The sequence below is a fragment of the Amblyomma mixtum genome, chromosome 8 (genome assembly GCF_055824585.1).
Source record: "Amblyomma mixtum isolate Tamu chromosome 8, ASM5582458v1, whole genome shotgun sequence".
NCBI classification, from domain to species: domain Eukaryota; kingdom Metazoa; phylum Arthropoda; class Arachnida; order Ixodida; family Ixodidae; genus Amblyomma; species Amblyomma mixtum.
The window spans coordinates 121,517,694-121,542,661 of record NC_143019.1 but is presented as its reverse complement, the minus strand read 5'-3'; the positions used below and the strand labels follow the sequence as shown (position 1 = coordinate 121,542,661).

The 24,968-nt window shown below is 45.5% G+C and overlaps 1 protein-coding gene across 1 annotated transcript in view; it reads right to left on the bottom strand.

Annotated features, from left to right (window-relative positions):
• Window positions 1-1,168: 1,168 nt before the first annotated feature.
• Window positions 1,169-24,968, bottom strand: part of LOC149334160 (medium-chain acyl-CoA ligase ACSF2, mitochondrial-like) — a 39,808-nt gene continuing 16,008 nt past the window's right edge. The window contains exons 7-16 of the mRNA XM_089555039.1: window positions 23,284-23,389; window positions 22,094-22,186; window positions 18,020-18,168; window positions 15,743-15,834; window positions 14,719-14,792; window positions 11,736-11,843; window positions 6,516-6,667; window positions 5,847-5,988; window positions 4,027-4,137; window positions 1,169-1,576 (exon numbers count right to left, since the gene is read on the bottom strand). Of these exons, the coding sequence (XP_089411165.1) occupies window positions 1,451-1,576; window positions 4,027-4,137; window positions 5,847-5,988; window positions 6,516-6,667; window positions 11,736-11,843; window positions 14,719-14,792; window positions 15,743-15,834; window positions 18,020-18,168; window positions 22,094-22,186; window positions 23,284-23,389 (1,153 nt within the window). The 3' untranslated portion in view covers window positions 1,169-1,450. The remainder of the gene's footprint in view (window positions 1,577-4,026; window positions 4,138-5,846; window positions 5,989-6,515; window positions 6,668-11,735; window positions 11,844-14,718; window positions 14,793-15,742; window positions 15,835-18,019; window positions 18,169-22,093; window positions 22,187-23,283; window positions 23,390-24,968) is intronic.

Genomic DNA, 24,968 nt, shown 5'->3' with positions numbered 1-24,968 from the left:
AATATTAGGATGTACCGCATTTAATTGCTCTCATTTTGGTATTCACAAGCCATGCGAAGAGAACATTTAATGTTACTCGTTGCTTCACAGCATGACAGGCAGTGAGTAGGAGACGAGGAGAGCAGTGCCGATTTATTTCCCAACGCTGTCGGCTTCGACTCTATCGCTTTTCCAATTTCGTGTTTAGCTCAGCAAGATGTATGTGTTTACAGCATGTGCGATGGTGCCTTTAGCCAGGTTACCTGATTCAGGAAAGAGATGTCCGCGAACTCCCATCGCAAGTGTGCTCCAGTATACGTGCTTTGTGTTTTCGTGATGGTTTTCCTTCGTTATGTATTTTTCCTTTTGAGCTGAGACTCATTATATGCGAAAATCAATATTCGCCCAGTGGGCACCTAGCCCTCTTCGCAACGCTGAGCATTTCGCAGTTGTCTGTGAAGTTGTGGAATACACTGGCAAATGAGTATAATTCAGCGGGCCTTGTGGTTTCAGAGTTATTCGTCTTTGATATGCCGCACCGAAGCCACTTATTCTACCCTATTTACCAGATAGGTTACGCGTCTCTTTTTTTCGGTGTCTCAGATGACGGTTATTCAGAACTGTCGGGAGAAGCTGATAGGCGATGGTCACATATATAGGGTTGCGTTTGAACGATGGTGGGCAGGTGGTGAACTGCCTCCTTTCTTCACTAAAGTAGGAGGAGTTCGTTGCTTGATTGCTTGGCAATGTGCACGTGGACCAGTTCGTTTTACGTCTAAGAAAAGTGCTTAGTCGGGCTGGTTGGTGCTTATTGATGGAAACAACTGAAGAGCGCTAACCGACGCGACGGAAGGTAAGGACATGGTCACACAGCACATGTGGCTGTGTCATTCTCTTCCGCCCGTCTGTTAGCGCTGTTCAGTCGTTTCCATCGTTTTACGTGTATGCAAAAAAAATAATAAAAATTTCAAGATGTAAGGAATTCATTTTTAAGTGAGGTGGCAGGAGCCATTCATGATGAACGGAAGCCCCGAAAATTGCGGAGAACTCGAATGAAGTGTAGGAATGGGCGGTGACGTGCCCGTCATGAACACATAGACAAGCCAATATGTCAACTTATTGGAATGGAATGACAAACACGTGCAAACAGATCTGTCGTGCGGGCTTGTTGCTTGCTTCGTCCCGTGTTTTTCATGCGCCGATATTTAAGGAAGCTGTCGCTGCCACCAGCCAGTCTTTCCTCCTTAATGATATGCGTGGCACCAAGAATCTTTAAAGAAACAAGCATCAATTCACCGTTCGCATATTTGGCGCTATGCGATGTGCAATATGGAGTGCCAGGTCCCAGTGAGACAAATGAGTCATGTTTTTTGGTTGTTTGAGATCACAGCAGACATTCCGTCGTTTGACAGTCACGTAGGAAAGTACACGGGAACCCGTTAGGACCCGTCCTCGACCCAGGTAGCCGGAATCACTTTGTAAGGCCCAGCCTTTGGGCTGCCAGGGGACGCATCTTAGCCTTTTGAGCCTTGCCGATGGGCGTCCTGGGGACGTTCTGGTCGTAGACGAAGTACCGGGGAATCTTGAACCGAGTGAGCTGGAAGAACGCACAAGTCAAGAAAAAGAATGAGCTGAAGGCTTGACACCAACACTGTGTATACAGAGAAATTCGTCTTCCATTTATTTAAGAAGGAAAAAGAAAACCATTTTGTAGAGGATGGCGCACTGAGAGAGACAGATTTTAAACATTCTTAATTATGCCAAGTACGTTCTGCAAAGCTACCATATATCACAGATCGCAGTAATGACAGCCAAAACCTGCAGAAGCAAGAAAACGAGGTTATTTAGTAGGAAGAAGACTGTGCCTCTTAATCCTTCTGCCGTTTTTAGTGTTTCTTTAGTGGATGTTAAACAAGAAGCTTGAATGAGGCTGTGTGCCTCGAAAGTCTTCAAGGAAAAAATGTACAGTAACATTTGTTTCGTCTAAAGAAGTTCGCAGGAAAGGGGCGCGTTGCTGCAGGAAACCGTAATGAGTAAATATTCCGACGAGTGCTTCATTAGAGTTAAACTATTTATGTACGGCTCTAGGTAATAAAAGATCTTAAACATCAGCCAAAGCATGCAACAGAGTGTGTGCACAAATATGCCAAAAATGGTTTTGAAAAGTGGCAAAGAATAAAAAACTTTTATAAGTTGAAACTATTGAACATGCACACGAACTAGACGAAACGTGTAACATAATTGATGAATGTTTGGACAAGAAGAAATGGTAAGACATCAGGCATAGAAGAATCATCACTAATGAGCATTTTTTGTTTTGCGTTCCGCAATATTCAGATTTCTGGAAAAATCCCTCCGTTTAAAACTCTACGCCTACGCAGATCCACGAATGATTGGATCAACGGGGCACTTTACACTGACACTTAAGAGCTGTGCACGGAGCCAAATATATCGACTAGACTGGAATAGTCATAGAATTTCTAGTCATTAGTAGGCTTTGAGTTTTACGGACGAGAAGGTGGACCCAATTCGTGATGAAACCGCGGATGAACTCTTTTCTTCCGTTTTCTTCCGAACAAAACGTTGCTGGTTCTGCATCACTGGTTGTCATAAATGCAGCGAATCAGAGGAAATGTCTGTGTTCCTCCGCATAACTCGGAGGAACAGAGACAAGAAACGAAGACGCCATTTCCTGCCAGTCGGATGGTCTTATGTTACGGTGTTCATTCAACAAATCGCGTGGACTTATTGTTGGCAAATGCGCGCAGTGTACCACATTTCATAGTAATGGCGGCCTCACCGTTAAGAAAATGTGTGAGGGAGGATAAGAGTTTGCGCTTCGGAAATTGCAGACCACGACGGATTTACGTAGGCTGAGTGGCAGCATGGCAGCACTGGAATCGCTGCTTTTCCATTACAGCATTACTTCAGCGTTAATATCTGTGGAAACAGCGCTGCTGGTAAAAGTACGATCCAATTCGGGGCGGCGAGAAATTCACGCGACCAGGCGTAGTTAAACAGAACCTCCAGGGATGTCGCTAGTTCCTCAGTTGTACGCACTTTTTTGTAATAAATAGGCACTGATATGATACTCGAGGAGATTGGACAATGTGACGAGCACTGGCGGACAGCGTTAGGTTTGGTTTTTCTACGACCGCCACAACGATCCGAAGAGACGTCGCTGCGTGTAACATGAATGCTACGTTGGCTGTCCTGCACAGAGCGGGCTTGAGAATAGCGGGTCAAGCGGTTCTGGTTGCTGGTGTTTTCACAAGCGATGAAATTACTAGAAGAAATGCTAAAGGACTCACTTCTTCAGCATACTTGACTTGACCCCTGTAATCTGCTGCGGGGGCTATGGTTTGGTTGGTTCGGTTGGTTTATGGGGTTTAATGTCCGAAAGCGACTCGGACTATGAGGAACGCCCCAGTGAAGGGCTCCGGAAATTTCGACCACCTGGGGTTCTTTAACGTGCACTGACATCGCACAGTACACGGGCCTCTAGGAATTCGCCTCCATCGAAATTCGACGCCGTGGTCGGGATCGAACCCGCGTGTTTCGGGTCACCAGCCAAGTGCCATAACCACTGAGCTACCGCGGCGCCTGTGAAGTGAAGAAAAATGTGAAGCGCCTACTGTGCTGTAGTCTCGAAAAATGCTTCGCACGTTTTAACTTTCTCTTGAAGACCATGGAGTAGCCAATTTTACAAAGGTGCTTAACAAACGCCGTACATTTTCGATATCACTAGGTCACTTAAAAGGCGTCATATACGTTGTTCTTACTGCACCAAAAATTAACAAGGCTAGTGTTCTACGACGCAGCTTCTGGAATTTCTGCAACGCATGGTCACGTACGTAGCATTAGAAAGAGATTAATTTGTTAAGCATGTTACTCAGATTTTGCTCTTTTTTGGATAGTTTTAGAAGCATTGGTTCATATCAGGTTAATGACCCCCAACTTATTAGAATTTCTTTTTAACCTTATAACAAGAGAACATGTGGCAGCGATAAAGCTAATCGTTAAACATTCTCATTATAGATGTCATACCTTTCCTTCACAGTGATCCCTCAGCTCCTCATCAGTGACACTCAGTCCGTCCTTGAGCACGATCCATGCACACAACTCCTCTCCCATGCGGTCGTCGGGCACTCCGATAACCTTTACAGAAGAAAAAAAAGTGAACCCATTAGAAACTATGTTGGCTTTAAACCAACCAGCTGCACAGGTCTCTAAAAGCCAATAAAGAGAAGCGCGAGTGCTGAGACACCTCTGCAGCTACTTGGCTCCAAATATTTAACGAATTGGATCCTAATGTGTGGGAATAGAGCACCACGTTTGTACTGAGCTTCACAAGCTCGATGCTGTTTGTTTGTAATGTTTGTTGGGCTCCATTTAGGCTGTTTTAAGGTGGTCATGAGTATGCGGAGCAGGTTAGCCACATCGAATAGAGCGTATATGGTTTGTTCAGCTCGTCAGAGAGCTAATGAAGTCCATGAGCACAATTTGCGGCGCCTTATAAGACGAGTCAGAAGTAGCTTAAGTCGGCCTGTATTGTTATGTTACCGATTTTTAATTGCACAGAGGCTACCTTCATTTAAAATGAAAGGCTGTTATAAGCTAGAGTTACGCAACTGCGTGAAGCACGTGGGCGAAAAGATGGGATGCACAAGACTGGGGAACTCTTGTAGCTTTGTACCTAAGTGTGTCTTCTAGCTGTTTATCTATTCCTGTTGTCCACGTCTTTCGCGCTGTTGCCTAACAAGTATCAAAAACTCGCCCGTCTAGCTATAGTTTTATTAGTTTTATATGTTACAAGCGGTAAATAAATAAAATACAGGTACCGCTGCCACTGATTGTTTTGATAAGCAAATTGAAATGAAAACAATGCTGCTTTCATAGCGGATCTCATGGCCTATGTACACCACCATTCACTGACTAAACATCATTATGAAGTGTTATTTTGCACAGGCGTCAAGAGTTTGAAACAATTCGTGGATAAACGATGATACAAGGCGCGAAATTGTACAGGACGAATGAAGAACGAACATGGAGAAAGCGCCTTGTCCGTCTCCGTTCTTCGTTCGTCCTGTCCAATCTTTTGCTTTGTATCATCGAGTCATGCAGCAACTCGCCCAACAGTCGATTCTAGTTAGGAAAATTGCTATAATTTAAAATAAATTTTCCCTCCAGTCAATGAGTTCTCTGCTACTCCGCAAACATAAATAAATTAACAAAGAGAAATACAATTTATTGTTACTGATAATTAAAATAATTGACGGTTGATTTTCATAGTTAAGCCGAATGCGAATTAGTTGCGTAGGACTTCGGTTTTCCCTTCTGTTCTGTTTTCTGGATCCATTGTTCCCAGATGGAAGTTCGGATACCGAAAATTGGGTAATGGCTTTATACTCGAAATCGGTAATTCTCTCCTTTATGTTCGGAGGTTCCTTGGAGTCTTCATATCCCTCATGGCGCAGTCGCAAAGTGATTGGCATGCGCTACTGCCCTGCAATGGCAGGTGCTGCCATCGGTGGGGCTTGAGACTTAGGGTGGTCTTTATTTCTAGCGACCGACCATTAATTAAACCGCCACCTACCACAATAAGCTGTCTGCAAGCGCGCGCGCGCGCGCGCACGCACGCACGCACGCACGCACGCACGCACGCACGCACGCACACACACACACACACACACACACCACTGGCAGGTTGCCCACCACACCATAACCCTGTGGGGTGGTGTGCAGCCTGCCACAAAGCACGCTTCAAACACATAACGGCTAAAGGGGAACGGCCACTGAGTGCTTTTGCAAGAAGACTACACATTGTCATCCTGTATGTCTATGAAAGCATATAAAAACAGACAGACCAGACTCTCGTGGATGGCCGGATGGGTGTTGAGCACTTCTTCCACCTCGAACGGAAAGATATTTTCTCCACCACGAATCACCATGTCCTTCAATCGGCTCACAATGGTAACATACCCGTCTTCGTCCATGACTCCCACATCACTGCAGGAAAGGAGCGGTTGAACTGAGTTGTTAATTGAGAACTGTAACTTGCTGCAATTTGAGTTTTCCGAAAACTTTGGCACAAGGCTGGATGCCCTGCTCATAACAGGCTCTGGTTATCAGCCTTCTGCGTGCACTTCACTTTGCGTCCTATTCACTGTTCGAAGAAGTGCACGCATGACGCACACGGTATGATTTATGTTCATATGCATGGGTTCACTTAGACAACGCATTGAAGCTGGCACGTTGGGGTATGACTCCAGGAATGAGCTTCTACCTTTCGGGGGTTGAAGAACGTTGATAATATTACTTGTCAGAGTGCAACAGCTCTCGCAGCGACTGCTTGTTCCCGGGACCTGTGACCTTTTGAATACTGCCACATCGAATTGCTCTCTGCAGGTGTTAAATAAGGACTCTAGCTTTCCTTGTTGCCCATGTCAAGATTTTTAGGAGTTGTTAAACATCTATTTCTAAATCATGTAAGTACCAGACACTGCTCCTGCACGTCGCAATTCTGTATGGCTTACCCGGTCATGTACCACCCTGCCGCCGTGATGCATTCCCGCGTTCTCTGCTCATCGTTGTAGTAGCCTAGGAAGACGTTGTGGCCACGGACCCACACTTCACCTGGTGTGTCTACCGGCTGCTCACGGCCCGTCGTCGAGTCGGCGATTTTTATCTGCACCAAAAAGCGTCGTCAGTAATGAGAACGTTCATACTTGCCTCATAAACGTAACGAGTCTGACTGAAATCGCTTAACTGCCTGAACGTTCTAGATGGCGACAGCTAACAGAGCGCTGAATGGACACAAAGACTTTCATGCGCAAGATTCAAAATTAGCGGGCACGCTGGCAGCGAGGGTTCTGAAGCGAAAGCTTCACTACGGGACTTCGGGCTGCAATCGCGGATCTCAGAAATTTGACCTTCAAATGACCTTCAGCTTCGAAAGCCGAGGAAAGGCGCATAACTAGCCCCCTGGGACAGTGGACACCTTTGCCGCGCTTTAACCTACGAAACCAATGGAGTGCGAGCTTGGAAAGCACAGGAAAGGCGCATAACTGCCCTTTTGGAACAGTGGACGCCTCGGTCGTGCTTTTAGCTATGTAGAGGTAGTGACAGATGTGTGCTGCATGCGTTTACATTGACAACGTTGGGGCAGAAACGCGGCACTGAAGCCATAGGCCATCGGCGTTCATTGTGTTCATTGGCGCTGGCGTTGAAAACGTTTTACACAGCGATGATTTTTGGGAACGGAAGTGCACATAACTGGCTCGCTTGGTGAGTGGACGCCTGAATCGTGCTTATAGGTACGTGGGGTGATAAGAGAGAGATGTGGGCTGAATGCGTTAGCGTCGACAACGGGTTGCAGACACGCGGCAGTGCTGCAATAGGCCGCAGCGCTCATTGGGCGAGCTAACTCTCGCGATCAACCTTTAACAGCCGCCCACCAGGGTGGCAGGGTGGGTGCGCTGCCTATCCAGTGTCCGGAACGCACTCAACGTTACAGGCGCCAAACCGCGTATAGCTGCCCGATAAACGATAGCTTTCGCTCTCTAACCAGGTTCAGCAGTAGGTGAACCGCACCATTTTTCACAGAAACGTGTCGAAAACTCACCTCGGCGCATAGCGTTCAGAATGTTGCTCAGTTAACCATTGAGGTAAAATTCCGCCACGGTGGCTCAGAGGTTATGATGCTCGGCTAGTGAACCGGAACACTCGGATTCTGATCACGGCTGAGGCGTTCGTTTTTCCATGGATGCGCAATGCCAGAAGCCCATGTTCTTTGCTACGTCAGTGAACGTTTAAGAACCCTTGGATGTTGATACTATCCGCAGACCTTTACTACGGCGTCCCCTATAGCCATAGTCGCTTTGGGACTGTGAACCCCATAAATCAAATGAGATAGAATTCGGCTTGAAAACCTACGAGATATTAATTGGGCCATCATGAACTAATGCTGAAGTCTCGTGGCGAGTAGCAATATTTAAGATATTACAGAGCCCGTCGGAGATTATAGCCACGCTCGTGCGTTTTGTAGCCAGCGCCAGAATCCAGACGTTCATGTGTGGATTCAAAATCTTGAAGTATCAAACGAAAGTCTATAGGAGACCGCAAAAATGTGCCTAGGGTACAATTGGCTGGTATATTAAATCCAAATGTCTGACATGTGATTCTAGACAAAAGCTTACGTCATTCTCGCTTCATCAGAGTTAGTGGTATCGCTAAACAACCACTACAGACAATGAGATTAACTTTGCTAGAATTAAAGCATCAAGGCTTCGCAGTTTAAAACAAACAAGACAGGTGTACGTGCTTAGCGTTCTCAAGTGTTAGAAAAGAACTTAGAAAACACTAAAATTTAAAAATGTCCTTTTCAAGAATGATTGTTATCGCCAGACTGTGGGCAATTGGTTAATGTATATTATAGGGTTCAATACAGGGAATACGGGTCCGAAAATATTTTATTGCAGGCAAGCATTTAGAGCAGGCGTGTATTTCACTATCTCTAAAGAGAGTCTCGCATAGATGTGCCTAATATTTCAAACGTGATTTTAGCTACTTGAAATAGTAGTTGGCATGCTACAAAACAACCGTTTTCAGGGTATAATGCATGTAAATAGAAGTGCATGAAATATTTGTCACTGATAGGCGTGGCATGTGGACGTCACGAAGGAAATTGTTTATATGGCTGGGTAGCTACGAATAACCAAGAACACTGTACTGCACTGAAATATTTCACACCTCGTGCGGTCCGGATGCTGCCTATAGCCTGACATCGGTCTAGCGAAACACTCATTCTGCTTGCCTGAGCTGCTGTGCGAAATTAAAACTACGACTAAGTGAACAGCCATGGACAAAAACTAAAAAGATGGTTTGGTTTGGTTTGGTTTATTGGGGTTTAACGTCCCAAAGCAACTCAGGCTATGAGGGACGCCGTAGTGAAGGGCTCCGGAAATTTCGACCACCTTGGGATCTTTAACGTGCACCGACATCGCACAGTACACGGGACTATAGAATTTCGCCTTCATCGAAACTCAGCCGCCGCGGCCGGGATCGAACCCACGTCTTTCGGGTCAGCAGCCGAGCACCGTAACCACTGAGCCACAGCAGTGGGGCCTAAAGAGATGGGGATTCGAGGAAATATAAACTCAATTCTGTGATGTTGAAAGAACCAGCGAAGCGAAAAGAATATGGTAGGGTTCTAATGTAGTTATACCGAGTAGATGAATAAAAACGTGTTTAATCTGGTTGATTGATGCTTTTGCTTTGCTGGGTCGTCGGCACGTCTGGCGACTATTTTATTTCGACAGTAGTCAAGGCTGGTTTACTGGGACTTGGTAAGCGCCGGCGACGAAGACTTGCACAAGCAATCGATGAAGCAGCGGCGCGAGAGGCAGGGTCACAAGGATGAGTTGGTTGGTTAGTTGGTTGGGCTCTTTAATAATATGGCACACACCCACTACGGGGAAGTGGCCAAGACACAAGAGGTGAACTGCTGGAAAGAGGAGCGTTTATAGAGGAGGAAAAGGAGTAGTAATAGGGTGTAGGCTGACAGATTGGACGACGCAACGACAGGGGACCTGTTAGCTGGGAGATCGAAGACGGGACGATCGTTTTATGTGCAAACTCGAATGCAACGCATGTAATGGTTCAATTTCGCACTGAATGAAAGAGAGAAAAAAATGAAATAAAAAAGTACACCTTCTTTAATCCAATAGTATTAGCTGACGAAGACGATTGTGCACTGCTCCAGAATGTGCGTGTATATTAGTTCCACAGCAGTATTAGTAATGAAGACGACGATGTGCTGTACACACGAGCACAGTGTGTATATGAATTCTATAGTAGTTTTAGTTAACGAAGACCACGACGCGCAATGCAAAGCGCGAGTGTGTGTTGCAGGTTAACACAAGGCGTGATCTGCTGGGCCAACATCATACTGCTCTCGTGCACTGGCCACCGAAACTGATCTGTTGGCGCCGCCGCGATTTCAAGTCCTAGTCACGGCACTATTTATTTTATTATTTATGATTTGGCCAAGGACACTCTCAAGGTGAAGCTTTGCACAAACTCTGTGAGATGGGTTGAGCTCGAAAAGTAGTGCTTTGAGACTAAAAGCGTTTAGAAGCTTCTGGAAGGAGAGAACGTACTTCATACGCTGTTTCGTTTAGTTTGCACCTCTCGTCTCCTGTACAATTTTAGTGCGAAAGCAATACTTACCGACGTCAAACCGGCTCCCCGAGTTTGTGAAGCTTGACCTTGAAGGATGACTTTGGCCAAACCATAAATAAATAAAGTATACACTGCCGCGTTTGGGATTCGAACCCGTGGTGGCGCGAGCAGATAAGCTTCGCTGACCAGTGCACGAGGGCACTATGCTATCACCGCAGCCGATCACGGATCGGATCGTGTTAAATTGCAACACACTCTGTCGCTGGGCATTGCGCATCGTACATAGCATAATACTACTATCGAATTATTATAGAGAATCTCGCGCATTGCATTGTAGTACATCTTTGTCTTAAGCAACCAATACTGCTATCGAATTAATATAGCCGCGAGACGTACCTACGAACCAGCAAAGCAAAACCATGAGCTAACCAGGCAAAACACATGCTCTCGCACGTCTGCTCGGTTTGTCTGCCCTAAAACACTACTATATTTTTGTTTCAGAATTAGATCATAATGTGGTAAGATTCTGAGAAATGTCGCCCCTGCTATAGTCCTCTTGCGACATTGCAGCTCTTCGAAAAAATAAAGAAGTAAATGAAACGAATGCCAGCTGACTGGCAGACCAGACAGGGAAGAAATAAATTTTTTCTGATTTCTCACCCCATAAACCTTTGGCCATGAAGTTTGAGGTCCGCAGCCGTGTTTTATAAATTCAATCAGTACGACGTTTCCAACCTACGTAATTGAGTATAGCAAAAGTGGGGACTAACTCTGGAAACGAACCAGTGAGTACTTCTTCACCAACTTACCAGATTTCATTAGAGCACGTTGAACAAAAAAGTATGCGGGAAAAATTGCTTTCGAGGACAGGAAATTACGCAGTAACTGTCTCACTTATCGTGGTAGACACTTGAACCGTACCGTAAGGAACGGATGAGGGAGGGAGTTAAAGAAGAAAGGAAGAAAAGGTGCTGTCGAGGAGGGCTCCGGAATAATTTCGATCACATGGGGGTTTTGAACGTGCATTGACATCGCACAGCACACGGGGGCCGTTTGCGTTCGGCCTCCGTCGAAACGTGGCCGCCGCGGTCGGGTTCACCGAAGCAATTCCTTTGATGTGTAAATGCGAGAGCAAGTGTAACTGGCTCGCTGGGTCAGTGGACATCTCAAATGCGTTGTGAACAGGCGGTGGCATCCACCTGCAAATTGATGCAGTTACGGGCTTTTCTCTTCTCAAAACCATGGGAAAGGTTGGACTCAGTTGAGACTCTTAACTTTGAGGATAGGAAGAGCGCATGAATGGCTCTCTGGGTCAACGGACACCTCAATCACGCTTTGAGGTACGTGACTGTGGGACGCCGGCGGCCTAATGCTCGAGGCGGGCAGATGATGTCATTTTCTTGTCGCGTTTCGGTCAGGGGGTTCCTGATGACGGCGGGGTTTCCGCACAATTAGCCAAGTAATGTTTTCGCATTAAAACAGAACTGCTGCACCATATACGTCATTGATGAATGGCGAAATAACAAACTTGAATAGCAGTGGCATATTCATATTAACTCGCGCATATTACTTACCTCCAGCAAAGGCAAAGCCCTCCCAACTGTGTGCAGCTGTTTCAGTTCCGGGTCGTCTTCGCACACGACGGTGGCTGCAGTGGTAAGCTCAGTGGTGCCGTAGCCAACCTAAGGATACAGGAGATGTTTATAGAATAGTATGAAGATGGGCTGCTTCTCTCATCAAAGAAGAAGCTGGAGTAAATGATATCTAAGAAGAGATTAACAAGACGAAATATGCCTTCGTGGAAGATGCAATGTTGGGAGCCGATAAGCTATGATTTGTCATAGTGAACAACTGAATAAGTAGAGAAGGAAAACAAAGGCGACGGAGGTAGATAAAAATATGATAGTTAATGGTATATGGTATCAGTGGTTACCGCACAAAAAGGGTAATTCTTAATTAGCGTGTGCGGGCTCTGCTTTGATCTGAGTTCTCTGCCACTGCATGTTGTACAAATTGCCATTTTGAAGAATGTTTATCTCTTCCTTCACAGTGCCAGTCTTCGCCACCATACTGTGAACTTCGCAGTCTCACGGCTGTGCCCACTTCTCTGCCGCAGTTGCATAGATTTCTCTCTCTCTCTCTCTTTGCTATCCACTGTGAAAGTGTACATCCGGCAATTGTTACCGAAATTAAGGCGAAATATAGTGTCTAGCCGGGAGTGTTGCTTGTTGAACAGCCACACATGCACCCAAGCATACACATCGATTGCATCAGCAATTAATTTGAAAAAATTCTAAATATAGGCTGGTCGATAAAGATGCTCATGAATAAACCGTCAGCCGGTTGAAAACTGTAGTAAATAAATGATTAAAAAAAACCGCTGTGGTGGCCGAGCGGTTCAATCATCCGCCTCACGTGCTGGAGGTGCGGGGTTCAACCCCCGCCCCAAGTACCCACCGGTGATGAAATTGGTACAAGCTTTCCCTTCGCCTCAAGCTACGCTTATCTACGGTGAAAATGCTTGGAAATTGGTCGTTGATCCCACCTTGTGTGATTAAGTTACCTTGTGCCGTGACACTTTTTGGGCAGGGCAGTCGTTGCCCCATTAAAATTGTATAAAGCCGTAATCATAAAGTAAATAAAGTTTACTAATGAAATGAAATGAAATCCACCTCATGAACTTCGCCGCCATTAGTTGTACCGTGCGCAAAAAGGGCAGGAGTGCTCCGAGCATTGCGCATTCCATTTCATGCGGTAACAGTGGACCTGGAGATTACGTGTACTCAAGAGACTGGGGCAATTGCTTCCCAGTCGACGTGCACATCACGCTGTTAAAAGCGTGTCTGCCGCCTGTAGGCTGCTTGCTAGGTCTTCGATTGATGCATTGTTTTGTACAGCGTTACCTAACTTTGGAAGAAAAAATTACAGGCTGCAACGAATACTTATGCCTGATTTTTTTTAATACGGCCTGAGAAGAAAAGCGTTAATGCGCATTGTTGGCTGTAACTGACGGATGCAAGGTGAGCAAGCTTAAAAAATGCCCACATTTTTTGTTTGTTTGTTTTAATGTAGGAATGCAGTTAACGATAATCTTTAGCATCTTTTTGTGCGTAGATTTTTCTCCATTCATCCGTCCACACCGCGAAAAAAACGTGAAAAAATCTAACTCATACTGGGCCACTGTCGCTGCCGCGTGCACAGATACGGGAGTTGAGTGATATAGACGGCAAAGAAAATATTTAAACAATAGACGCGACACAGCAGCCACGTCTGCCGAATCGACTCGTACAGCAAAACATACCCCTAAAACTCCCTCTTTTTCAACTGGTATGCAGGCCGTTGAAGCATATGCAAAGAGAACTTGCTCATGTAATGAGTACCTTGCAATTAGTGCCTCATCAAAAACAGCGTCGCTAAAGACAATCTCTAATTTTTACGCAGCAAAGTAGAAAGAAGATTGAAAGGATCTATATTTATATTTTATTATCTTAGGTCTATTAAAGCATTACAGAGGAGAGTGGCACATGAAATGGGTAAGTTCTGCAAACTGGGCGTCGGACTAGAGAAACTGGAACAAAAGACATCGTCCGAGAGGTAAATTTTATCTGCATAAAATGCACACTATCCTCACGATTTGACCAATGGAGGACTGCTTAAAAACTGTCCAGATTTTTATTTCTTGGAACGCGCAGAGTATCTTTTTTGGTGATGCATTTTTTCTCGCGTTCAAGCTTAAGTTCGTCGCCTAACTCGCACGTACTTGTATCGTCCGCGTTTCTTCAAGTGTGATACCTTTCGAGAGCCAGTTTTTTTTGTCCCACGCATAAGTGCGTAAAATGTCTGGTTGTTTGGTTGGTTTATGGGGTTTAACGTCCCAAAGCGACTAAGGCTATGAGAGACGCCGTAGTGGAGGGCTCCGGAAATTTCGACCACCTGGGGTTCTTTAGAATGCACTGACATCGCACAGTACACGGGCCTCTAGAATTAGTCCTCCATAGAAATTCAACCGCCGCGGCCGGGATCGAACCCGCGTCTTTCGGATCAGCAGCCGAGCACCATAACCACTGAGGCACCGCGGCGGCTCGTAAAACGTCTATAAATATGTTTGTGCCAGAGCTAACGTCCTGGTTTCTAGCATACGCCAGAGCGACCTCAACGCGGAAGCCGTGGCCCACTTGTAAAGTAAATAAGACCAAAAAACAAGTTCTTGCGCGTACACATCGACAAAAGCCGGTGATTGTAAGCAGACATGTCGTACACGCTACGGTATCGCTGTGCGCTTACAAGTGACTTAAAGAAACGAGTACATAAAAGTTTTTTTAGAAACATTTTTTGTGTTGTTTCTGGGATATACATGAGATAGTAATACTGAAGAGGACGCATGCATGCCTACCGGGGCTAAACCAGGCGTAGCACGGATTATACCGCTAACAATTTCAACACATGGAATGAATTTTATCTTCGCACTTCGTTGAGGTCACTGGGGCAAGGATCGCACTCACCTTCTCTTTAAAATTCATCCACGATTTGGGAAACAATAAAATTCACTGCACTCACCCTAACTGGAATGTTGAGCTTCTCCCGGATTAGTTTCCGGATAGAGGGCGTGACAACGTTTCCCCCCGCCTCGGCTGCAAAACGTGGCACGCGTTACACACGCAACATGCTGGCAAGGGACACACAGACACCTACAGCCCAAATCATCTGCGGTGCTCACTAATAAAAGGAAGAAAGTATTTTGAGGAGTCATGGAGCTCTCACCGTCATTTAGCACTTTCTGCATGCGCGTTTCTTTTTTTTTGCAAGTGAATTTCACACAACCGGCTTCGTTTCCTACAGACGCTGACCAATCCACACAACTATTCGCAAGGCTACAAGGCTGATGTAAGAAAAGTTTAGGTTTTTATGAGTTCTTTTTCCCTATGAATATTTGTACTGTCTATTGAGTACTGTATAAGTCGTCTGCACATACGACGCATTTTTGCAAACATTTTTCGGTAAGAAAATGAATCTGGAAATATCCTGCTGTGAGGAAACGAAGCAGCATGCAATATGCGAAGAATTATTTGGTGATAATTGCCCGTAATTCAAGAAATATGGTTCCTTAAGTATGCTTAAATATTTCGCTACGTTCGTAACCTCACGATATGCGAACATTTTGTGCTCGCCGTACTTCTTTTTTTGCTTTGTCTTATTACTTGGTGGTGCATTAGTGTTGTAGTCATGTTTAAGACGTTTATCAGAAGTACCAAGTTATTAAGTTCTTGTCCACTTTCTCTGTTCCTGCTGATCGTTGTTATGGAAGCGCTTGTGAGGCTTCGGCAGACTTTGAACATATGTTTATTATCATTAACCTGATAATGAAGTGTTTCTATTATCAGTAGTGTATTTATCGTTTAAAATGTGATCACCGGCGCGATGGCATTGTCATGAAGCTGTTAGTGCGAACTTTGCAAACATTTTATTTGCCGTAAGTACAAAGGAAAATTAGTCCTACTCGACATTCTGTGCCAGAAAATATGTTGCCAGCTATTTATGTCCAGCTCAGAGAATAGAGAGTGACGATAAAAAAGGCGCTCACCTCTTCTTAGAGATGAAACGTCGTATTGCTGAAGCAGTGGGCTCTTTATTATATCCACGAACATGGTTGGGGATCCGCTGATGTCGGTGCACCTGAGTGATGAACGCGCATAACATTCAATGTATCGAGACTGCGAACGTGCGATAATACCGACTGCGCAATTTCCTGCGCGTAAAGTGCCAGGAATGAGAAGTTCGGTTATAGATATTATTGGGCCGCTTAAGGGAGATTAAGAAAGTAATGCGATAACGGTATGTTCTGGATTCATTGGCCACGGATGGAAGTTGAATACAACATTCCCAGCACAGTGCGAGACACTGGTAGTTCAACACGAGGGATGTTCGGCGGTGGCGATGGCATAGTGGTCTAATGCAGTGGCCAGCGAACCCGATGCGTTCGCACCGCCGCGGGTTGAAAACCCACTCACGGCCATGAAGCGTTTCATTTTATTGATTACGTCCTGCTCTCAGTTGACACTCGATGCCCCCTTCTACGGTTGCCCTCTTCGCTAGCGATGTCGATGCAGCCACAGCCTCCAAGCTCGTACAGTGTTGAGGCATTTCGAAATTTGGCACTATCATCAGATTTGGCGTCACATGACATTGATGACGCCACAACTGTCTTGACCATTTACTGAATTTCGTGACAAAAGACGGTAGAGTTCTGCGTCGACGACAGCTGAAATGCTATCACAATAATACGAAAGCCTAAACTCGGACTTTTTCAAGCCGTCTTATATTCTTGGGGAAGGATTGCTCTAGAGTACTTTGGTACTCTCGCATATTTAGAAAAGAATGAGCAATATTATGCTACAAGACGTGGAGAATATTGGAAAATCGTTGCACCCTATTTGAATTCTGGCATGGAACGCCTATGTTATTCGTTACCATCACTGTTAAACCATTATCTATCTACTAACTCTGATTTATTTATTTGCTCCACTGCTAAGCTTCGATCTATGTTTACTGAAGATGAATAACTGATTTTACTTATCCTGGGATTTCATCTTTCGGATCATTCTGTTTTGCTTTTGTTCTGCACTGATCAACTGTTTTTATTTTCTTATGTTTGACTGTATGAATTCATTGCTGTTGACCAAACGCTGCTCATTAAGTGGGGCGACGGATTCGTCAAGCCGCCTACTGACGGCTTTTTTCGTCGTCCTCCATCTGTGTACTGTACATGATGGATTGGATTGGAAAACGTTTATTGTCAGCACTGAGCCCTAGTGGGCATTATACTAGGTGGCTTCGAGCCCATGGCTCTTGGCGACATTGTGAGCCCACTCAGTGGCCCGGACTTGCGTCAACGGGTCTGAGCTGGCCAGTATAGCCTCCCACCGCTCTAGAGAAGGGACTGGTAGTAGGTCCGCCGGTGGTGGCGCCTTTTTGCAGCTCCATAAAATGTGGTCATATCCGGCTATCTCGCCGCATTGTTTGCAAGTAGTGTTGTATTGTGTTGGATACATGTGTGCTAGTCTCGACGGGCTAAAGAAGGCTCGCGTCTGGAGCCGACGCCACGTTACCTCCTGGCTTTTGTCGAGCTTTTTGTTGCGCTTAATAACAAATTTTAAGTAATTTCCAGAAATACGCTTCTTTAGGTAAAGATATGGCTTTTGCGTCATAGAAAAACCAGCGCTGGTGGACATCACGAAATTGCTGATTCGCCTTATAAGTAACCTCCTTAACCAGTTTATATTAAATATCGCTTTACCCATTAGTCTTCGGCACATAGTTTAAATTACAGATTCGTAGCTGGCTGTCAGTAACAACTTTGTCAGTTCATACAATTTCGGAAACACGATAACAGTCGGTGCTGCACGTCCCGTAGGAATTTCTGACTATTTCCCGCCTATGTCGAAAATCACGCACTTGCGCTGAGTTTTGAACGATGCATATCAAGTTGAGTGAGTCCATGGCTCACGTATCAGTGGTCGCCGCACCTCGCTGCACCATCGGAGGCGTGGCAGAGAATGCCATGTAGCACGTGCGCCACGGATTCACGTGACTTGTTAGGCATCGCCCAGAGCGGACTGCAGGTGCGTGATTTTCGAATTGTGTGATAGAGTAGCTGGATCTTCCTTTAAAATTCTTTGTGTTGTAACAAGTCCTCACAGTGGCACATTTATGATATGGCAGGCCAAAGAGAAAAGAAGGAAATTTGATTGTTAGCATGCTTCATTCAGAACCGGGTGGGAAATTTTTCCATTGACATTATAATTTGCTGCTGCTGCTACACGTGCTAGACATGAAGATGAGCATGTGATACATGGCGTACCTCTGTTCATGAATGGCTTTGAGGATGGCGGCGACGTCGTAGCTGGGAGAGGGCACCACAGCCTTGAGCCCGGGCACCAAGGGTCGGCCGAGAGCCACGCTCAAACCGTACACGTGGAAAAAAGGCAGCGGGACGCAGAACACCATGTCCTAAAGGGCGTAGAGGAGTAACCTCGTCAGCACTTCTCATCACTGTCACAACCATCATCTGCCTAACTTATCCGATGGATTGAAAACAGGCGAGTTCCTCCGAGATGCAGCTCTGCATTGTTGCCTACCGCGTCTTAGCTGTACTCTGCGCAGACCCTTATTTACTGTTTTTTTTTTACTTGGATGACGAAGGTGCCCATTTGACGCCCAGCGGATGCGTTGCTGTTAAGCCGTTCTCTGAATCTTCAAATTTCTTTATGGTAGAACAGCGTCCCCTTATATCAATAGGTCGCTAGAGTATTAAAGCGCCTGAGTGGCACTTGTAGCGAACCCGCTGGACTTTTATCTTCGCATGCAAAATATTACAGTGCTCCGCGCCTGTCTAATTTCGCCTGTCTTCCTTGTAAACACCTGTAGCGCAGCGAAATCAGAAATTGTCTCGATATCAACTTCAACCTTTTACTTCCGTTATTCGCTTTTCCAACGACGAGCGTGAGTTTGCTTTCTGCTTTTCAAACCAGAGAACACTCTCCGCTCCCGTACCCGCTAATGCTAGTCAGTTATCTCGCCCAACACATGTGTGACTGAATTCGGAACTGAACCGGTGACTAGCGCGAATTTCTGTGCAAAGTTGGTCGCGCACGACAAAAAAAAAGTTCCATACCACCCTCAGCTGGAATCATTCAAATGAGCTGAGGGAGCTTTAGAACTCTTTTCGTCATACAAGTCGGTGAGAACTCAGCAGCTCGCTCGGATAACCCCTTCGACCACTCATATGTAAATGGAAGCATGAAAGAACTGTTCCTGAAGGTTTATTCTATATGCAAACACCAGCGAAAATCAGTCGGTCAAAATTAATCCAACTGCAGAGAGCACGCCACTGAAAAATGGCTGGGGTTCAACGTGGTTTGAACCTAGTTATACGAATGAAAGCTCGGTTAAGCATGGTAACCACTGTCTCAAATAAAAAGTTAGTGCCAATGTGAAGGGTTAAAGGTCAAGGTCAGGTCCCCAATGGTCATATTCATATGATCACGTGGTCATCCTACCATAGCTATGGCCATGCCACCCCACAGTTAAGTACGGTTTGACCTTGTGAGGCATTGAAGGCCATTGTCACATCCACATCGAAGTCTGAAGTTGTACCCCGAGGAGTAGAGCTCTCGCTCTAATAAAGGTCTAGGTTATTGCATTGCTAACACGTGGTCCTCGATCGAAAGCCGTAGTAGTGACTGCTATGAAGCGCAAGTGGCGACGGTACCGCACTGACACAAGGAGGAAGGCTTCAATTCATTATCAACATCAGTTCATACTTTATGCCAGGAACGACCCTCCTGCGCCTCCATGCGTTCGACTGCAACAGTAATGAACCGATCGTCCAGGCACCGAGATTAGAAACTAATCAAGCGTATACAAAGTAGAGTAGAAGCGGACGATTGATCGGCAACTGCCTCTCCATGCTGCCGCCAGCGCACGCGAGGGCGCAGCCGAACGCGTCTCTCAGCGCGTCTGAGGAGACGAGACGCTTTAAAGACGCTTTAAAGACGCTTTAAAGACGCTTTAAAGACGCTTTAAAGACGCAGACATCCCAGAGGAGGTAGCTTCAAAGGTAGCGGGAACAGCATTTTCTGTACATCTCTTGTGTTGCACAATTCTGCTTAGCCAGTGCTGCAGAGCATTCGACGCTCTAGTTGGGTTCCACGTCTAAAGAGGCCACAGTTTTATTTCAAAACACCATTGTCTCTATTCATTCTAATGTGGCTCAAAAGCTCAAGTGGTGCTTTTGCCGCTTTAGTATTCAGGGACCACTACATCATCATCATCATCAGCCTGACTACACCCGCTCCAGGGCAAAGGCCTCTCCTATGTCACTCCAATTAACCCTGTCCTTTGTCAGTTACCGCCACTGTATCCCCGCAAACTTCTTAATCTCATCCGCCCACCTAACTTTCTGCCGTCTTCTGCTACGTTTGCTTTCTCTTGGAATCCACTCCGTTACCCTTGATGACCAGCGGTTATCTTGCCTTCGCATTACATGCCCTGCCCAAGCCCATTTCTTCCTCTTGATTTCAACTGCATAACTACCTGCCTACACATACATAACTACATAACTACATAACGACCACTACATAACTACCTACAGTTCAGCGGACGTTCAACTTTTCGTTCAAAACTGTTCGTCACACTCCTGTGTGGGTTACGTTCTCACCAATGCGTGATTGCGCGCTCCTACCGTCAAGTCGAATTTCTTTAAGCACTTGTTATAAGATGGCCCCGCTGTAACCGTCACCAACAAAAAAAGCTCGAAAACGCCGATGATAAAGAGGGCAAACAGGAACGCTTTCTTACAGCCGATGTTTTCAGTAACTGCTCATGATTGATCTTTTCGTTGTGCAAGTTCCTACTTTGATTTTAGTTTGCTCGCATGCCGAAGATAAACGCGCAGTGGAAAAGACCAAGCGTCCAGAGCAGAACGTAAGAATTTGTAGTACGTAAGAACACCCCCCCCCCACCCCAAAAAAAAGATAAATTCTGAGGTTCAGCGTATCCAAACGACACATGAAACATAATGAACGCGTCAGTGGAGGGATCCACATTAATCTCAACCACCATGGGTTCCTTAACGCGCGCTGACATCGCCCAGCACAGAAGCGTTTTTGCATTTGCATTGCAGTGGTACCAAATTATGGCATGCGCGGCCCAGATTAAAACCAGCAACCTTTGGATGAGCGGCAGAACGCAGCAGAAAAGGCAGTGAGGGGGAGGGGGGGAAACTAAGAATAAGGAAGGGCATGGTTCCTTCTACTGCACCCAAATAGATCAAAATTGCTTCCCCGTGTAGATGAAAGGCAGGTGAAAAAAAAAGAGGTCAAAGATGCGTGTTGTGCCCAAGCGACGACGACGGCTTAGCGGAAGAGCAACGGCGGGCACAACATCTTACCAAAAGTAGGATGGCTGGTTCGAGGGTGAGGTGTGAGCGAGAATCCAAGAAAGCTAGGACTAGACCAAAACGCCTTCTTGGCTGAAAAGCAGCAGCATAAACGCCGCGAAGCAACAGCAAGTTCAGGCTGGCAAGCAAAGGTCGAGGTAGGCGAAGCGAGGAGTACTATGTAAAGTGGCGTCTCCAGCACGGATTGCAGCCAGACATTCATGACGCCTTTGGGCACCTCGCGGCAAACGAAGTTTAACCTGTGGACGGGGTTTCGCTTCAGGCTGACGTTGATAACTTGCTCGCCGTCATGTTGGACGACACCAAAGACAAGCGCTACGAAACAGGTGCATATAGGTTTTTTTTTTTACTTTGACCACTCTCCCTCCATGCATAGCAAGAAAATGGCTCTCAGCAGCTGACACGAAAGGCGCGGGCTCGATCCCAGCCGGGCCGTTGAATTTCGAAGGAGGGAAAATTCTAGACGCCAGTGTGCTGTGCTTAGTTAGTTCACGTTAAAAAAACCCAGGTGGTCGAAGAGTCGCTTTGGGACGTTAAAACTCCACAAAAGAAATTATTAAACCAGCATATCAGAAAAACACGAGGCAATACTCATGCATTATTGGACTGAGGTAGAAGGGCGCACCATTCACTACGCTGCAAATGCTTTACAGAATAGTCTATTTCTAGACGGTCTGTGCTAAGGCGTGTTCACAGTGACGGCAGTATGTTCTGCCTTCTGCAAGTACGCACTGTAATTGCTTGATTTGCATTCATTGTCACACAATTTTGTTACTCTATGACTTGATATCACCGAACACTATATTACTAGCAATAAACAGTTAATACTTTTAAGTTTTTTTAGTGCGCTGGGTGTGGCACAAAATTATTTTATTCCATTAAGATTTGCAAACACTGATGCCTTTCGCACCCTCTAACTCGGGTCACTTAACATAAATTGCCCGTAGCCAATGCTGGTCGGCCCCCTATGCTTACCGTTGTCAGATCTGCCCTGTGGTCATAGGCGACAATGTTGTTGACGAAGTTGTGATGGCTGAGTACAGCAGCTTTTGGGTTGCCTGTTGTGCCCTGCAAGAGAAGATCGTCGTACGTTATATTCCACTGAGAAAGTGATATTTGTTTGAGCACACCTGTTGTTTTATGATCCAGCTGAGCAATTTACTTAATTTGATAGGTTAAATTTTCAATTGGAATCGTCCGCATTTCTCCCCCGTGAGATGGACATAACTTCTTGTTCTGAACTTGTGAAAGAAAACTGAGGTTCATGCGTGTCATGGCAGCCTCGCAGCCACATTAAGCCGCGACATTGGGGTTTGTACTTTGTGAATGTTCGACATTAAACACTATTGTAAATTTTCGCTTAGTAATCTTTTTCTCCCTTCCTTATGGTCTCACAAGCATCCAGTTTGGCAATAAAATATGCAATATTCAACAAAGCGACAAGGCAGGACAACTGCGACTTTACACTTGAAAGTGACATGGATCTTCCATAAATATGCTCGGAAACTTTATAAAAAAGGCAGCATTTATTCCTAAATCGGCAGTTCTGCACAGCTATAAATTTTGCGCCGCACATATTTTGCCTATGCACAGCCATTTTCTTTCTGTTATTATACTTTTTTTATGGCAAAAGACTTCAATCGCCACTACAGACATGATGAAACTCCTTTTCTAGCATCGTATGCAAGCATTACGACATTCTTAGCCTTAAATTGCTGAGGAAAAATAGATCTCGACAAGAGTGATGGAAGCTATCTTTCTTGTCTTTGCTATGCACGTGGGTCAACAATAATAGATGAATTTATAGCTTATTTCCAAATATATAAGAAATAACCAAAGTGCCTTAACAAATGGAAAACAGTTCGGAGACGTTTTTTTCTGCAATTTCATCCTCAATGGGGCAGTTTAGAATCGTAAACGAGCCGAACCTATTTTAAGTGCTGTGCTTTACGTTCTTTAGAGGATACTTATTCAGGAGTTATGATGACAACTTTGCAGATGGGGCTTCCAAGTTTTCGTAACTTTAAATGGAAACCAAAAACTCCGCGAAGAGCAAGGAAGACGGGCCAATGATATGTATGAAGAAAATCCATTAGAGCTACCTTTTTGAAAACAATGTATTTAACAGAGAAGTTGTACTGAGAAGTGCGTGTTGGAGCACATACCGATGTGAAGACAATGGTGAAAGGGTCGTCCATGCCGACGTGCTGCTGAGCTGCCTGGAGGTCGGCTTCGCCACCCTGCATCAGCTCTTGCAACGAGATGCAACCCCTGCGATTGCGTTCGATGTGAATAATTCATTTGCTCAAAACGAGCCGTGAAGTAAGACGCTGTAGTTTGCGCCCACAGTGACGTCGTAGTGTTTAGGCTGCTCTAAACACCACGCTCTAGTTCTGTATTGCACTTGTAAAGTGAGATAATGTTTAAAACAAACGGTGTTTGAAAGTGGTCCGAAACATTCTGTGCTATGTGACACTTCCCGACGGAAATAGGCCTCTACTCCACAGTTCGTCTCGCTCTCTGGAATACTGCTGGGCATAACGGCTCCGGTACCGTGGCACTACTAAGTGGGACACGGGTGATGCGGGGTCGTATTATATAGGCTGTCCATTTTGAATTGTTCATTTCGCGTACATTTGGTACTTTGTCACTCTTCACAAAGATATATCCGCGGCTTTCAAGCCTCTGCGGGAAGCGACCCGGCTGTTGAGTGGTCGGAGAGTGGACGTCACCGTTGGTTGCCATTGCCTGCGATATGTAGACAATGGTGACGCTCATCGCAGCGCTCTGTTAAAAGTAGGCGACCAGACCTCCCCACTCGCTGCCGTTGGCTGTAATATGTAGCCAAGGGGGACGTCCGGTCACCAATCAACCAATGGCCGAGTCGCTTCACACATACGGTTGAAACCCGCGGGTATATCTGTGACAAATGAAAGGGGACCACAAGGACACGAAGTAGACAATAGAAAATTGAGCGCTTTTAGAATACGGCCCCTGAAGCTTTTCTAAGAAATGCGGGTGCTAAAAGCAACAGGACTTCAACACAAGCAACAGCAGGAACAAAGAACGCAGAAGGGCAAACGTCATCTCGTCGTTCTAAGTTGACGTAATGCTGTGCCTTAAAGACCAGAGATGATTCATCGCTTCCAGGGAACCGGCCTTGGGAAAATAATTACCTCATTACTCCAAATGTCATTCCTTCAGTTATTTCAAGTCCTGTCACACCACACAAATATCGTGCACTATTTAATTAGCGTTGTCTCCGTTGACAGCATGCCTGCCGCTTCGAGAAGTGCACTGTTCTCGTCAACTGTATAGCACACCATGGCTTAATGATCAATTTGCAGCACCTATGATTGAATACAACTCAAAAAACGAAGCGGCAGATGGCCTTCAAAGGAATTCTTCCAACCAATGGTGCCGACAAATTTTTATGGCACTGCGGGTATTGCGATTCAGCAGTGCTTAATCCCATTTTATATGCCACCCCAGCGATTTTAGGTTAACTAGTAAAAAGGGATTGAGTACGACGTCATGAGAATCGGTACACGCTATTGGCTAGAGGTCCTTTTGAGAGCCATCTGCGGCTTTGTTACTGAGTTTTTTCGACTAGAATTAAAAACAACAGCCACAACTTGCTCTGTAATACAGGCCTAGGCGCAAAATAAGAGTTTTCTCTTTTTCGGTTTGCAAATTCATGAGAGCAAAAATAGAGTCCCATACATTCTTCGGCTAATGGCAATATCGCTTAAAACTTCTCAAAGCGTACGAAAGTAACGCGAACTTGAAATTACAGCTCAGGATAATGGGTTTTCCTCACGAAGACTATTCGCTGTTTTCCAAAGTGTCA